This window comes from Felis catus, chromosome E3 (assembly GCF_018350175.1).
Source record: "Felis catus isolate Fca126 chromosome E3, F.catus_Fca126_mat1.0, whole genome shotgun sequence".
Lineage (NCBI taxonomy): Eukaryota > Metazoa > Chordata > Mammalia > Carnivora > Felidae > Felis > Felis catus.
The window spans coordinates 31,716,868-31,734,047 of record NC_058383.1 but is presented as its reverse complement, the minus strand read 5'-3'; the positions used below and the strand labels follow the sequence as shown (position 1 = coordinate 31,734,047).

Genomic DNA, 17,180 nt, shown 5'->3' with positions numbered 1-17,180 from the left:
TTTTTTTTATTAACGGTAGTAATAGATTCCTTTTGAAATAAATGCAAGTTGAAAAAGAACCAGTTTAGAGGAAAGACAGAAATACTCCATTGCATGCTATGAACTGGCTGATAGTTGATGAGTTTAGACTTCTTCCAACAAATATGGCAGGTGGGTGGGAACAGAGCAAAAAAATCAAGCAGGTGGCATATAAACAGGTGACAACTGGGAAAGAGTGTCTTCGATCCACGTGTCCTCGAGGGTTAGAGCTCCCAGGTCCCCCAGGGCTTCATGGCCCCAGAGCGGGGCAGCGGCTGCCCAGGATGGCCATACCTGAGCGAAAGGTGACGTCAGAATAGGATGAGTGTTTCCAGGCCTCCGGATGGAACTCCTGGCTGAGGATGTCCTCAGGGAGGGTCTCCCGGAGAGCGCGCTTCAGAGGGTCATCGGTCTCCAGCAGCTGCAGCAGGTGACTCCACACAAAGGAACCCACTGGAGTCCAGTCACAGCCAACAGGGAGGGGAGGGGAGGGATGGATCTGGAGCTGGCTCAGCCCAGAGAACAGACTCCCTCCCCCCAACCCACCGGAGCCTGTAGCCCAAGTCCTGCCACTTCCACAAGCCAACGGGCTTCTCAGGAGCCCAGCTATCTGTATTTTATTTCAAGAAATCACGGCCAACAGTGGTGCTTTCATGGAACTTGTCAATCCAGCCCGCGCACAGCATCCTGACGTGCCTTCCGGAAGGGAGAGGGGGACACTGTGGGGAAAGCTCTGGGTTGACAGTCAGACCCAAGTCTGAATCTCACGTCCACCACTCACGAGCTGTGTGAACTTAGGCTGGTTACTCTACCTCTCTGAGGCCCAGTTTCCTCATCTGCAAAATGAAGCATCACAACCCATCTCCCAGGGCTGCTGGTGCAGACCAGTCAAGAGGAAGCCTGGGCCCAGAGAAATGAGTATCTTTCAGGGTTGGGAAAGGGGTGACGTGCAATTCGGGATAGGGATCCCCAGGCTCTCTGGAGAAGTAAAGATTACATGAGATCACCCAGGGGAAAGATTCCGATGAGGGATATTAGAGTCTAAATGGGAGCCCCCAATCCGCTTGGTTGTCCCAGGGTCTCAGAATGCCCAGCAGGGAGCTTCTAGAACAATCCGCCATGGATCAGAGTAGAGGCTGGCTTTTCTTCCCAGGGGGCAATACACAGGCCTGCTGCCCCAGGGTCTCCATCAAGGCTGAGCCCCTTCCCTGATTCCTCGGTGAGGGGGCTTGGGTTAATGGCCTACTTGACCAAAACCGCGGCCTCTCCTCACCTCCCACTTGCATCCCATCCCATCCCACCCGATACCACCAACGAACAGTTACATCTTCTAGCAGTACCATTTGTATTCCTTTCGGGGGGATGTCACTTCTTTAGAAGGTAACCTAACAGCACGACAGACTTTTAAATGTGTACACCCTTCAAAAAAGAGGGGGGGTGGAAAGGGGCACCTGGGTGGCTCAGTCGGTTAAGATTCTGCCTCTTGGTCTTGGCTCAGGTCATTATCTGGCGGTTAGTGAGTTCAAGCCCCACGTTGGGCTCTACGCTGACAGTGAGGAGCCTGCTTGGGATTCTGTGTCTCCCTCTCTCGTGCACCGGTACATGCGTTCTCTCTCTCTTTTAAATTTTTAAAAGATAAACCGTTCTAAATGCCTTTGTGTATTGACTCGGTTTATGCTCCCTCTATGAGGGAGATAGCGCTAGTACAATCATCCCCATTTCCCAGATGTAGAAACAGAGGCTCAGCAAGGTTTAGTAACTTGTCCAAAGGCACACAGGCAGGGAGCCGCTGAGCTAGGATTTGAACCCGGGCTGTGGGGCTCCAGGGACTCACCTCACTGTGTAGCATGCACAAGATTTTTGAAAATTAGTTCAACTTATTTTTCTTTGAAGTTTCACTTTTGGGTTTAGGAACTATGGCCAGAGGCCCCTGTTTATTTAGTTATTTTGAGAGCAAGAAAGAGACAGGAAGCAGGAGAAGTGGAGGGGCAGAGAGAGTGAGAGAGAGAATCCCAAGCAGGCTCCACACTGTCAACACAGAGCCCGACGTGGGGCTCGAACCCACGAACCATGAGATCACGACCTGAGCAAAAACCAAGAGTCAGAAACCTAACTGACCGAGCCGGCCAGGAGCCCCAGAGGCCCCTGTTTAAAGGGTACTCTCTGACCCTAGAAGGGATTGGAGACTTGGAGACACTGTTCCTCCTCTGTCTCAGGTCTCCCTTCCAGGCACTAGGTCACGAGCTGGCCAGAGCTACAAGGGAAGTCAGTGGCTTTCATCCCTTTTCACAGATGAGGAAACGGAGATCCAGAAAGAGAAGCAACTTGTCCAAGTTTGTCTAGGTGCCATACACAGGACGTGCAGGCACACGAGGCTACTTGTTCAGGGGGTGTGGCAAGAAAAAGGAGAACAGGAAGGGGTTAGGAGAGCACCTGATGTGCAGAGGTGAACCCGCTTCCAAACCCTCGCACCCAGAGGGAGGCCCCGTGCCAGCCCCGCCCCCACCCCCAGCTCCCACTGCTCACCCTGGGTAGACCGCTCGCCGGCCTGGGTGCGCCGCACCTGGGCGAACACCTCCTCGCCAGGACACCTCATCAGGGCCAGGTAGGCATTGATGCGGATCTCAGCGTCCTCCTCGGGGCTTTGGTACAGGCGGGAGAGCACAGATCGCTGGCCCGGGCAGAGGGGAGGCCATCACCCTGGGTCCATCCACCTCCCACCCCTCTCCACCCCGGGGTTCCATGTCCCCCGAGCTGCTCTGGCTCCAGCAGGTGGCCCTGTCGCCCCCCCCCCCCCCCCCCCGCTGCCCTGGCTCTGATAATATCTCTGCCATAGGAGGCCTCCCTGATGCTGTCACCTGAGGCCCATTTACGGGAGGTGGTAGGGTCACTGCTGAGCCCCGTCATCCCCCAGCCCGAAGGCTCCCCACTTTCCACAGGTAACAGCAGATAGATAGATGGGTGTGGCTGCATTCTAATAAAACTTTATTTATAGAAGCAGCACAGTGTGCGACACAAAGGAGGTATTCTCTCAAGGGCTTGGCTTGCCCAGGCCCCTTTCCTAAACAAGCAACCTCCCTCACCCTGTGACTTTCTCCCTCGGCACCTACCGGTTTCCTTCAGAGCACAGGCCTCCATCCGTCCACTCTTGCAGCAGTATTTACTGAGCACCTACTATGTGCCCGGCACTGTGTTAAGCGTCAGGTGACAGTGACAAGCAAGATAAACCCAGCTCCTGTCCCCTGAAGGTGATTTTCTAGTGCAGGAAGACTGACAATAAACGTGGTTCGTCTGTGAAATGTGTATTAGGTGATAAATGCCAAAAAGGGAAAACTTAAATGGGGAAGCAATTTCAAGGGCACCTGGGTGGCTCAGTCAGCTAAGCGTCTGACTTCAGCTTGTGTCATTATCTCTAGATTCGTGAGTTTAAGCCCCACATGTGCTCTGTGCTGACAGCCTTCGGATCCTGTGTCTCCACCTCCCTCTTCCCCTCCCCAGCTCACACTCTGCCTCTCTCTCCCTCTCAAAAGGGAACATTAAAAAAAAATTTTTTTTTAATGTATAAGTAATTTCAGGTGCAAGAGCCAAGGTGGACCCCTGCAAAGTGATTTATACACAAAGACTTACAGGAAGTGAGAAGTGAAGCCTCAGGATATCCAGGGGAAAGGCATTCTGGGAAGGGAGAACAGCCCATGCAAAGGGCCTGCGGCAGAAGCGCGCCCAGAGTGAGGAAAACCAGGAGCCCAGCGTGGCTGGAGAGCCGTAGGGGTGAGGAAAATAGACAAAGCTATAAGCAAGTCAGTGGTCAGGGCACACAGGGCCTGCCAGGTCTGTCAAGACTCTGGCTTGAGGGCGAGAGAAGCCTCTAGAACAGGGGTCAGCCAACTTTTTTGCAAAGGGACAGACAGTACATTTTTCTGGCTTTGCGGGCCATGCAGTCTCTTGCAATGACTCTACTCTGCAGCTGTAGCAAAAAAAAAAAAGCAGTCCTAGACAACACACAAATGAACATTCCAGCAAAGTATTTCGTGCAAAATAGGCAGCAAGGGAGCGTGGGGCCTGTGGACCAGAGCTCGCTGACCCCCGAACTAGAGGGTTTGCAGCACAGGACGGCTTCTATATGGTTTGTGATCATATTGCTTATTTGTGTGTTTCTTTGATCAGTCCTTGCCTCCCACACCAGATGCAGGCTCCGTGTCAACAGAGACCCAGACGCCTATTCACGCAGGTGCCCGGTGCACAGTAGGTACCCAGTAAATACGCGACGGATGAACAAATGAAGAAGTGAATTTGCAAACAGTGGTTCGAGACCCACCGCCGCCCAATCGCAACCCCAGGGAACGACACACAGGAGCTCACGTCCGCAGAGCAGGGAACTCTCCGGAAGGCCTGGATGGCCCCCAGCCGGACCTCAGGGGGGCAGCTCCTCTCAGACGCACAAGTGCTCAGAGCAGGGGTGAGAGCGGCGGCCGCCAGGCCCGCGTTGCCAATCGCCTTCAGCACGAGCTGGAGCTGAAACAAGACGTCGGTGGGGCCTTGAGGCCTGGTGGGGGTGCTCACCTCACCCGCACAGCTGAGGGCTCACCTGCGTGGCACAGGCTGTGCCCAGAATGCCGGTCTCCCTCACCTGGTCAGCGTCCGAGGGCTCCTGGAGGGTGCAGTTGGCATCCAAGGCCTCTCCCAGGATCCTTACGAGGGAGCCAACACCAGGCAGGCGTCCGCAGGGCTCGTCCAGAGAGGCACAGAGGTTGTGCGCCAGGGCCGAGATGCCCAGAAAGGCGCTGGGGCTGGCCCCCGGGGTCTGCAGGAGCGGCTGGGGACAGAAACGGGCCCCCACCCCAGCCGAGAAGACTGCTAAGTGGCCCTTCACAGGCCCGGCCGCGTACAGATGGGCCCCCCGCCCTGGCTGCACACAGACTCCTAGAGACCTGGGTCCCCTACCCCGGGAGTCTAAATAAACTGGCGTGTGGTGGGGCCTGTCCACGGAGCACCTGCCAAAGGACCTAGGTGACGCTTAGGTGCAGCAAGGAGGAAGAAGGCCGTTAGGGGGACGCAGGGCAGGGACTGCCGCTGATGTCTCAAGACGGTTTCAGCTGTCACAACTGAGAAGCAGACACGCCAGCATCCCGGGGGCAGAGACCGGGGATGCCGCTGAAGGTCCTCTCGCACCCAGGAGGAACTGTCCACCCCAGAGGTCGACAGTGCGAGGCTGGGAAACCCCGGGCTCAGTCACCAGTTTGGAGGAGGAAGGCGGGCACAACACGGGGTGGGGCGGGGCGTCCGGGTAAATGCTTAGCAACCACCCGGAGAAACCGCAGCCCCTCGTGGGTAGCGCTGGCCAATTTCCACGGTGTAAATGCTCCTGTCACAGCGCTCTCGGCGGCTCACCGCAGCGGGGCCAGACGCGCAGACACCAGCGGGGAGCGGCTGGCATGTGGCAAGCGCGCGCGCATGCGCGCGCCCTCTCACGCCAGCAAGCGCGTGCGCACGCACATGTGCACGCGCACACCCACCTCGCCTAAATAAACCCGAGGAAAGGGAGGCAGTCCTGTGCCGTAACGGGAAGAGGCGTGCAGTCTCTATGACCTTGGCTTTTAACCTAACTTCCCTACCTGCAAGCTGAATGTTTAAATGACAGCTGTGTTTTTCCGCCAGTTTCCCAACGGCGTGGAAATCGAGACTTTCCTGCCGCCAGCCCCACCCTCCAACACATGCTGGGGCCTCTTGGGTCTCGCTCCCTGAGGGTCAGGAGACCCCAGTCCCCGCCGTGGGGGCTACACTGCCCTACCCACCCACATTAAGCAGGCTCATCTCTCCAGGGGCCTCCCAGCAGCAGCAGCAACTGAGCCCAGGCTGAGTCAGACCCCGGCCCGTTCCAGCTGTGCGACAGGGTCCCACGAAGACGCTCAGCCACCCCTGCACCAGGGCCCTGGAGCCTTCAAATCAGAGGAAAGCAAAGGGGGGTGGGGTGAGTGGGGGATAGGGGAGAGCTGGTTCTAGGCCTCTTGGGAGAAAAGCCAGAAAAATAGATTTTATTTATAAATTTTTTTAATGTTTATGTTTGAGAAAGAGACAGATGTGAGCGGGGGGGGGGAGGGGGGCAGAAGGAGAGGGAGACCCAGAATCCAAAGCAGGCTGCAGGCTTGGAGCTGTCAGCACGGAGCCGGACGCAGGACTCGAACTCATGAACCGCAAGATCATGACCCGAGCAGAAGTTGGACGCTTAACTAAGCCACCCAGGCGACCCTAGGAAGATGGATTTTAATAAAGAACACTGACATGGCACTCCCTGTGTGCCCGGTTCTGCTGTTCACATGTCACACAGATCACATGATTGAATCGTGAGACACAGAGAGATTAAGTAATTTGCCTACGGTCACCCAGCCCACAAAGAGGTGGGGCCAAGACGTAACCCTGAAGGGTCTGGCTCCCGGGCAGGACGTTACCCCACGCTCACTGCTCCTTAAATACATATTCTCAACTTGCGGAAACCAGGTCTGGGCATGGGCATCGGGCAGTGGCTTCTATTACCCCACACCCACACCACCCAGAGCAGTGACGGCCTGGCAGCCTGGGAAAATGCAATGTCTGTACCATCTCTGTTCTTCTCTTAGACTCCTGCGGTCCACCAGTTTTGTGCATCCACAGCAGGGTGTCGTGCAGGTGTCTGCGTGTGTGCTCTCGTATGTGGTATGTGTAAACACGCGTGTTGTGTTTCCTTATGGGAGTGTATGTTTTTCCCAGTATACATGTGGGTCAGGGTGCACATGTCCCAGTGCGTGCGTGTGCACACGTACCAACATGGGTGTGTGCCCCGTGTGTATACATGCCTGCCCTAATGTGTGTGTGTGCACGTCCCAGTATAGCCTGGTGTGTGTGTGTGCACCCAGGTATGGGTGGATGTCCGCACTTGTCCCTGTGAGTATCTTTGTGTGTGTGCCCATGACATGTCTGTGTATAGGCACCTCTACTTTCACATATGTGTGTGTTTTGGTACGTATGTCTCCGTGTGTGTGTTTTGTTTGTGAAAGGAAAGGGATGTGTGGCTTGGAAAAAGCACATTCAATGTTATTCGAGATTTATCAACTGAGAACAATCTTCCCTGTTTCCTCCATACAGAGGAGGGAGAGCAGGGGACATGAACCGTGGAGAGAAGACAGCCAGGCTTGTGGAGGACGGTTCCCCCCTGTCAGAGGTCTCGCTCTCTACTGGCTTTGCCCCAGGAAGGCCGCCAGGGATAGGCAAGGGCAGACTGGGCCCTCCAGGGACCAAAGATGGACCGAGAAGCGAGGTAGGGCCCAGCGGGGGAGGCCAAGTGGCTGGGGCCCCTTGGCCGGCTGGGAGCTGCAGGACAGCGGGGCCAGCATGAGGTCAGGGCTCCCAGAGCAGCAAGGACCCTGTGGGATCACTGGCTGCCCCGAGGGACAGGGGGGCAGGAGATGTCTGCCCAGAACGGCCAGCCCTCCTTGACTTCACGAGAATCCGAACACTGTCTCCTAATACAAAAATCTCTAACTTAAAAAAAGCTTTGGTGACACTTCAATTAAAAGTCTGCTTAAAAGGTTCTCTCTTTTAATTTTTTTATGTTTGTTTATTTTTGAGACAGAAACGGCATGAGCAGGGGAGAGGCAGAGGGAGACAGAGACACAGAATCTGAAAGAGGCTCCAGGCTCTGAGCTGTCAGCACAGCCCGATGAGCGGCTGGAACTCATGGACCATGAGATCGTGACCTGAGCTGAAATCGGACGCTTAACTGAATGAGCCACTCAGGTGCCCCCCCTCCCTTTAATTTTTAAAGATAAAAATTCCCGGGGCACCTGGGTGGCTCAGTCGGTTGAGCGTCCGACTTCGGCTCAGGTCCTGATCTCCCAGTCTGTGAGTTCAAGCCCCACATCGGGCTCTGTGCTGACAGCTCGGAACCTGGAGCCTGCCTCGGATCCTGTGTCTCCCTCTCTCTCTCTGCCCCTCCCCTGCTCACGCTCTGTCTCTGTGTCAAAATAAATAAAAACATTTTTAAAAAATTATAAAAAAAGATAAAATATTCCCCAGGCCTATGACCCTCATACAACTGATTTCCCTTTTCCAACGGGACTTGAAAGCCCACTTGTCTTGCCCCCAAATCAAGCCTCCCCCAGAGGCCAGACAGGCAAGCTGATAGAAAACAACAGAAGATGCATCATGACTTGGGGAGATGAAACATGAGCTGGAAAAGACAGACAGCCTGCATTTCCCAAACCAAGAACTTTTAAGTGACATTCATCAAGAGACACCACAAAGAGAGGAAATGGCAAAGAGGCAGCATTGGGCCCAGCAATGGAACGGAGTCCACACACACACACACACACACACACACACACACACACGCACAGCATGGACAAGTCTCACAGAGAATATGGGAGAAAGAAGCCCGACTCCAGGTGCACATGAGCTCACGGGACAATGTCAAGAGCGGGCAAGAGTGAGGGACGGCCGGAAAGGTCAGAATCCCCATGATCTTTGACGTCACCGACCAGGAAGGACACAGGGTGGGGGAGAGGAGCAGGAAATGTCCTCCATCTTTTGCTGCTTGCCCAGGTGGACAAATGTCACACAGGACACTTAGGAGTAGCACAGTCTCCTGATTGGGTACTTTGACATGTAACTAAAAACACACCCCTAACTGCAATGCGGCCCCTTGGGACGGTGGGACAGACAGAGGACACCGTGGGGAAGGTGGTGGGATTTGAACAGCTGAAGTTTAGTAAGTAACGTACTAAGGTCCGTTCCTTAGATGTGACAAATAGGCCCTGGTGACGTCAGACATTAGTAATGGGAGAAACCAGGCCCGGATACACAGGAACTCTGTACTAGCCTTGCAACCCTTGTGCACACCGAAAATTACTCCACAAGAAAAAGTGTATTAAAATACTCTCAGGGCGCCTGGTGGTTCAGTCAGTTAAGCATCTGACTTCCATTCAGGTCATGATCTCATGGTCCTGACAGCTTAGAGCCTGGAGCCTGTTTCAGATTCTGTGTCTCCCTCTCTCTCTCTCTGCCCCTCACCCGCTCACTCGCTCTCTCTCGCTTCTTTCTCTCTCAAAAATAAACAAACATTAAAAAAAATTTTTTTAAACTCTCTTGCCTACCCCCTTCCCCCTCTATCTCTTCCCCCTCCCCCTTCCCCTCTTCCTTCTCTCCACCCCTTCCAGGCCGCTAAAAGCAAGTCTGCATCCCGGACACATGCCCCACAAGCGCCCGGCACACTGTGTCCTTGTGGACTGGACAAGAGAACGAGCAAACCAGTCCAGAGAGGGGCCAGCTCTGGCATAGAGGACAAGCCAAGTAGGCGGACGAGACCCTGGGCTCTGTGAGCCGAGGGACCCCGCCCACCCCGTATCCCTAACAAGTGGTCCCAGCAGCGACACGAGCCGCACGCGTGACACTTGGTGCACATCACGACAGCCCCTTGATCCACAGAGTCTCGTTATGCATCACCCCATTGCACAGAGGGGGAAACTGAGGCACAGAAAAGGCAAGCGCCCGGCTGTAGGTCATCCTGGTAAGAGACAGAGCTGAGATCCGGAGCTGGAGGTCTAGAACCGGAGCCTGCCCTTTCAACCACCTCACTTGTGCCGAACAAATGGTCTCGAGGACACTGACCCTGCAGGCACTGACTGAGCCCTGGTGGCTCCTGGACAGCGCTAGTGCCCCTGGTGGCCAGACTGTCACCTGTCGGGCCACAAGCTGTGGGGGATGCCCCCAGCGGGGGCCAGCCTGAGCCTGGCTCTGAATCAGGGCCTGATTTGTGTCTGCTGAGCAGAGCCAACCACATAGCCTGCCTGGACCGGTCCCACAGCCAACCCTGGAGTTCGTGGTCAGGGGTCAGGGGGGGTGCTCCCTACATTCTGCCCAGAGAGTCAGCCAGAGCCTGACCAGCACGAGGGACTGAAAGATCCTGCTGGAGACGTCCTCCCCCACTGGCAAGGCAGGGGTCTCTGCCGCTCCCGGGGACCCTGGCTGCCTGTCACCAGCTCTCACCCCTGCTCCCTGCTGGTGGCCCCTGAATCCTCGCCCACTACCAGCCTGGCACAGCAGGGTGAGGAACAAGTGACAGTGCCCGCAGGCAAGGGAGGACACATCCCTCGGAGAAAGGAAGGGCACACGGCCACCTTAAGCAAGCTTCCCAGCCTCCTTGGGCCTCAGTTTCCCCATCTGCAGTATGGGCGTAAGCAAAGCACCTACTTCACAGAGGCATCGTCAGGATTCACTAAGACCTCCAGGTGATCAGAAATCCTTGGCCTAGCTTCACACAGGCTTCCTAGTTTCAAGACTCAATAAACGTATCTGTGTACAATAGCAAGAACAGCACTCACCTAAAGTGCTCGGACTCTGTGCGAGACACGGGGAGAATCCATTTACGTGCATCGCCCCGGCTCTTACCACCAGCCCCGGAGGAAGGTTCTTATTCCATCCCCATCTTCCGCATCAGAAAACAGGCTCAGAGAGGTTAAGCCACTTGCCCACAGTCACACAGCTGGGAGGCACACTGCCGAGACTCAAACCCAGATCTCGCTGCTCTGTCCCCACTGGAAGCACCAGGGGCTGGCTCAGAGCCCTGACGAAAGCGGGTTACCCCCTGTGTCCAATCGGTTGCTAAGTCGGGGAGGGATGCCAGGGGGCCGGGTGGGGAGCAGGGGCTCACCAGCAGCGTGTGGACCATGGCATCTGTGGGCTGTGGGATGAAGGCCAGCGACCAGAGCCACGCCTCTATCTCGTCCACCTCTACCTCTCCGGACACGATGAGGTCCTTCATGAGGCCCACACAGGGCTCGGTGCCACAGGAGGACAGGGCGTCCACCAGCGGCTGCCTGAGATCGAGAGAGACAGAGGGATGTCACAGAGGTGGCCCGCACATCCTGAGCGCCTTCGGACTCATCTCGAGGTGGCCTCGGGTCATCCCGGGACACTCTGAGGCTCCGAGAAGTGCGATGGGGACGTGTCTGGGATCACACACCCTGGAAGGGGTCGAGCTGGGCTTGGGACCCAAGCAGCCTGGCTTACAGGGTTCACAAGGATAACAGCAGCCCAGTCCCAACCCTGGCCAGTCCGCCCACCGAGGAAACAGCAGTTTGGGGCCACATAGAACCGCCCAATGCTCTGCTAAAACCTGCCTCGGTCACCAAGCAGGGGCGAGGACCCCTGGCATCGAACAGGAACCAACAACTGGCAGGTTGCCTCTGATGCTCAGTCCTGGGCCAACGTCAGCATTTTTCTTTTCTTTTCTGAGATGGCAGAAAGGTTTCGAAGCTCAGAAAAGGTTTTCAACCTTGATACAATGGTGGCTCTGAGTAGGGATGTGACCGAATGGGAGGCAGATCCCCAGCATCACAGCAGAAACAGGAGGCTCCCAGAGCTGGAGGCCCCACAAGCCAGCCCACGCCTGCCCACGACCAGACGCCCCACCCGCACCCTCATCATCTGCCTGTCAATAGTCTCTGGCCTCGATTTGCTCATCTCGAAAATGGGAATGCTGATGGACCAGCCCCAACATGCCTGAGAGTCCTTGGAACACACAGGTCACTTCCTCTGAGCGACGTCCTCCCTTTTCTTCCCACCTCTCACCCTCGCACCTCCTCTTTCCGCCATAAATCTGGGCCCTGGGGAACCACACTTGGGCCAGAAGTGAAGGCAGCCTCATGGACACAAGAACTCTCTGAAGAGCATCTGTCCTCTCAGAAAGTCCTAGATTTGGGATGGGTCCTCCCGCCTCCCTGACTCCCAACATGTACATAGACCGATGAGACCCAGGGTCTTGTAGGAAAATGCAGAGCAGCAGACGGGGGAGGTCACCAGGGAAAGGGGCACTTCGTTCCTCCTGAGGACCTGAGGGCCCTTGCCTTGGTCACACAGAATTAAAACACGCCTAAGTCAAACATCACTTCTATTCAAGCCCGTAAGTACTAGACAGAGAAGCACAGACCGCCTGGGTTCAAAATCCCAACTCTGCTGTGTGACTCTGGGTCAATTTCCTAACTGCTCTGTGCCTTGGCTTCCCTGTGCAAACATGAAGTAGGGATTAAAAAAAAAAGCCACCTACCCCACGGGGTCCTAGTGAGGGTTCAATGAGAGGATACAGAGAAAGGGTTTCAGGAGGTGCCTCTCCATTAGCTATTAGGCTGTGCAGTCACTGAGACATTTGGTCGTGTTGATTTTGCAGGGTTTTTTTTTCTTTCATATTTTAGACTGATAACCTTTGTGAGATCTTTTCAAAAAATGTTTTCTATTTATTTTTGAGAGAGGGAGAGAGACAGAACATGGGCGGGGGAGGGGCAGAGAGAGAGACAGACACAGGATCTGAAGCAGGCTTTTTGAGATCTTTTTGAAAGGCTGTGAGAAACTCCCAGATGTCTGGAGCTCAGGAGCTTGGAGAGCAGGAGGACTTGGGGAAGGAGCCCCAGGCTTCCCCAGGACAGCCTGGAGCCCACAGAGTTCCTCAGACACTCGGCGCCCGGGGTCTCTGTTCACCCCTTGCTGGCCCCACATCAGTAGGGTCCAGGGGGTGGGACCCCAGCCCGGCCCGCACCCCCACCCACGGCCAGAAGGGTACCCAAGGCACATTGGAATGCTAATTCCAGCTCTCTGCAAGAGGGTCCCAGTCTGGGGGAGAGAACAATGCCTGTATTTATACTGCCAGGCCCTTCAGATTGAGTCACAAGAAGGCCCCCCCACCCCCGCCAGCCCGTGGGAACCTCCAGACTCCCCGCTTAATCACCTTCTTGGCAGACATCCCAGAACGAAGGACGAGTCAGTATCACAGGGATGAGACGAGACGAGACGAGATAGCACCATGCAGCCCTCAGAGGGGGGACCCGGGACGGGGCCAAGATGGCCCAGCCCCACCAGGACCGCCAGCCAGCTCCCGGGCCGGTCACCCCTCCCCCGCAGCAAGGCCCTTACCAGTTGTCCCGGCATTTAAAAGAAGATTGTCTCCAGAGTTCCAGCAGCTCATCTGGGGAGAGTCCCTGGAGCTCTAATACCAGCGTCAGGAACAGTTCTGCGGCCTGGGAATCAGAGCGGGGAAGCATGAGCGACACCTCCTCCCCTGGCAGCCTCGGGGGGTGGTAGGGGGGGGCACAGGGTCACCTACTCCATTCCCCTGCCTTCAGACAGGACGGCAAAGAAAGTGGGACATGTATTGGCAACTTCCACCTCAAGTGTCCTAAGATCCAAAGAAATGAGGCCACGTGTCTGGGCTTCTCTCTCCCAAATTCCTGGCACGCAGCCTGGTCCATTTCTATTCTTTAGCTTAACCAGCATTTATTGGGCACCTACTGTGTGCCAGCCACTACACCTAGGGGCTGGGGATAAGCGGGAGGCGGTGGGGGGAACAGACATGATATCTGCCTTTGTGGGCTTTACCCTCTAACAAAAGCTCACTAAATGTTCACGCGACCACGATCTAGGCTGAGTCTCAGGCTCTTTCATAGAGTCGGTGAGATGGCAATCGTTTCTGATATTTTTAACGAAAAAAATATAGAATAAAAGAGCGTATTCAGACCACACACCCCTCAGGTTTCCGGAGATAGGTGATTTGGTCCCGGCTTCCTGCTGGCAGTCCCCACGCCTCCCCCGGGCTTGGCCAAGGCCAGGACCGAGGCTCCCCAACCCACGCCTGGCCAGCCAGGGCTCTGCTGGGGCTGGGACCCACTCGTCCGGCCTCTGGCCTCCCGTGCTGAGTGGCAGGCACCCAGTTCCCGTGCACACAGCTTGGCCGGGCAAGACGCAGGCTGCACAACAGGCCCCTCACTGGCCAGCTCGGCCCACCCACCCCTCCGGACAGCACATCTGGCCCCCGGGGTCCGGACAGTGTTCCTATGATGTGCCTTCTCTTTGTGGAGCTGGAGGCTACCCTTAGCTTTGCCTTTACTTTCTCGTGCTGGACACACAAGCCACCCCTTGGGTGGGGCGACTGTCACCACCACGGCAGGCCCTGACTGCTATTGGCCTTCAAGACTGTCAGCCCAGCTTGGGGCAGCCACCCCCGGGGACTCTCAACTCCAGGCCTGCTGCCTGCCTTCTGGATGGGCTCAGCTCGGCATCACCCGAGATTCTCTGGGCTGAGACATTCATGCTTTGAAGCCCTCCAACAACTGCTGTGCCTGGCTGAGCACCTAGCCACCTGGGGAAGGCCGGGTATCCACCCTGGAGTATGCCGCCTCCTCCGGGGAGGCCTCCGGCCCCGAGTGTGGGCATCAGGACTAGCCTTCCAGGGTCAGCCACAGCAGGAAGGATCACAGCACCGCCTCCGGTTCTCCCCTCCAGCAGCGAGACAAGGGAGAAGCCCGTCCGCTACTAACAAGCACGCACGATCCTAACGCGAACACCACCACGACCACCACCGGTCACTTTGTACGGAGCCTCTGCTGTGTGCCAGGCACCGTTCTAGGTCGCGTGCACGCACCGTCTCATTTGACCCGCGCGCGACAGCCTACGGGGAGTGGGTGTCGTTATCCCCCCTTAACAAAGAAGATCCGGGACACTCTGAGGGCTTTACTCAGGTGCCGGTGGCCTCACCCCTAAGTGGCAGAGTCGAGCACTGAACCCTGGCCACCTAGCTCCTAAACCCACACTATTCAACAGTGTCCCCTGCCTGAGGGCATGGGGTGGAGGTGGGCAAACAAACAAGAAAAAAGAAAGCCCGGACTTCTGGCAGCTGCCAAGTCCCATGATGTCAATACTCCCACTGTGGCCCCTTTCCAGCTGCCCGTGTACCCACGTGCTGTCACTGGACGCAGACTTGGAAAAAGCAGCGAGAGCAGGTCATGTCATCACCCACGCCTACAGCAGGTGCAAACACCCTGGTCACAGGTGTCAAGGTCACAGGCAGGCAAGTGATGGTTTTGAACACTGATTACCTTTGTTTCTAATGTGACTTCTCTTTTTTTTTTTTTTCTTGGTGTTTAAGAGCGAGAGAGAACACACGTGCAGGAGGGGCAAAGAGACAGGGAGAGAGAAAGAAGCCCAAGCAGGCTCCACCCTGTCAACGCAGAGCCCAAAGCGGAGCTCGATCTCACGAATCATGAGATCACGACCTGAGCCGAAATCAACGGTCACTCAACTGACTGAGCCACCCAGGTGCCCTTATCATGGACTTATTTCTAACACGATCGTTAATAAGAACGGCTGTGTTTAACAACCGACCTGCAGGGTTTGGACCATCACCTCTGACATACCACGGTCTACACGGCCCCTAAAACCCTTGGCTGTACACAGTCAGTGTTTAATAAAGGCCCATGACCGGGCTCCATATTCTTAGAATACCAGATGGTAACCAAGACCCGAGCCCTCTGCCTGGAGTCCTCCCTGGCAGTGGGGGTGGGGCTGTGCCACCCTGCCTCACTTCTCACCTCCTCCTGCATCATCTGCGGATGCTTCTGGCCATCACAGCCCCCTGCCCCCCACGTCGAAACTCCCGGGCCTCTCTGGCGAGGGTCAGGCCGCAGAATTTGCTCTCTATTGAGCAGGAGTCCTGGTTTTGTTTCCCGACTGAAAAAACCAATCTTGTCTCCTGCCCAGCAACAATGGGGACGAGCAAGGGCATCCCAAGCCGAAGCCCGCAAGGCTGGTCCCCAGGGCAACCAGGCGGGCCCCCCAGGCCTTCAGGGGGCCGAGGAGCTGCTCCGTGGGCACTGAGGCATCCCTGAAAAGCCACTTTCAGAAACAAGGTCCTCAGCAGCAACACGCCAGCCAGCCGGGGAGGACCTCCCCAGGGAGAACAATTTATTTCCTTTCTTGGGCTATAAATACAGAACAGCCGCCCTGTGCCCTCAGGGGCCCGCACTGCCAGTCTCCAGGAAGCAAGACGGAGGCCCCGAGTACGCCTTGCTCTGAGCCACCTCTCCTGGGGAAGGGCCCGGCCAGGGAGTCAGAGGATGCTCTGGGGGCCAGACGAGGGAAGCGGGCCTGTCCTGTGGTTTCCAAGCACTTCCTGAGGGTGAGCCACATGACAGTTAGAACGTAGGCTACAAAGTGGCTGTTCTCGGCGAGGGTGACCTTACTCCCCTGGCGCTATGTGGCACCACCTGGGGACACTTCTGTCACAGCTGGGATAGGGGTGAGGCTGGCCTCTGGTGAGCAGAGGCCAGGGATGCTGCTGAACATCCGAGATGCACAGGACAGCCCCTCCCCACTCAAGAACGATCTGGCCCAAGGTGCCAGGAATGTCAAGGTAAGAACCCTGCTGGGGGGACAGGCTGCCTGGGTTGACAGCTGGCCCGGTCACTTCCTAACCAGCTGGTGGCTTGTAGCACCACCTTGCGAGGCAGATGGCCCCTTTCTTTCTGGCTCCCACGAAACCCCCAGGGTGAGGCACACGGGATCAGCAAGCTGGTTCCCCCGTGTGTCTCTGCCGTATATACACACATGTACAAAATGTATGTGTGTGTGTGTGTGTGTGTGTGTGTGTATTCAATATGCATCCACTATACGCAGATATAACACACGGTCTGTTTATTCAACATATTCTATTCTGTTTCATCGTCAATAAATGTAATCAGTAGGTATAAACACAGTCTCTACATCCTCAATATATTATAAAAATACCTATTTTCTCAGTCTCCATCTGAATCTGACCCTTCACCCCTCGTCTCCCAGACCCCCTTCCTGTATGTCCCCCTAAGTTACCCCAAGAGCTTCTCGCCTGGGCTCCCTGCATCCCACCTGGCGCTCGGTCTGTTCTCCAGCCTTAGCCACAGGGAGAACGTTAAAATGCACATCAGATCGTGACCTCCCTCCTCGGTACGACACCCTCCAAGGCTCCCCACTACCCCAAGAGAAAGGGATTTGTGAGCTCCACCGAGGGGACCCTCGTCCCCTCTCGTGCTTCCCACTGGGTGCCAGCCACAGGCCCCCACCAACCACCCTGCCACTCAGACTCCCCGAGCAGCTCCTACCCTGGAGTATGTGCTGTGGCTCCCCTCCACCGCCACCGGCCACCCACATCCACAGCTCTTCCGACCCCTACTCAACGTCACCTCCATCATCACTTAAAATTATACCCCATGCCAGCACCTCTGACCCCCCCTTTCCTGCTCTATGTGCCCCCCGCAGCCCCTAGGGGTCCAGGACATTCAGTTCACAGGTTTGTGAGTGTCCTCACTGATTATCCCAGGTGCGGAGGCAGA

General features: G+C 56.1%; 1 protein-coding gene across 1 annotated transcript in view; it reads right to left on the bottom strand.

Annotated features, from left to right (window-relative positions):
* Positions 1-17,180, bottom strand: part of LOC102899050 — a 124,917-nt gene that overhangs the window by 90,906 nt on the left and 16,831 nt on the right. Inside the window, exons 9-14 of the mRNA XM_023247099.2 lie at positions 12,955-13,058; positions 10,700-10,865; positions 4,646-4,831; positions 4,378-4,530; positions 2,545-2,689; positions 313-471 (exon numbers count right to left, since the gene is read on the bottom strand). Of these exons, the coding sequence (XP_023102867.2) occupies positions 313-471; positions 2,545-2,689; positions 4,378-4,530; positions 4,646-4,831; positions 10,700-10,865; positions 12,955-13,058 (913 nt within the window). The remainder of the gene's footprint in view (positions 1-312; positions 472-2,544; positions 2,690-4,377; positions 4,531-4,645; positions 4,832-10,699; positions 10,866-12,954; positions 13,059-17,180) is intronic.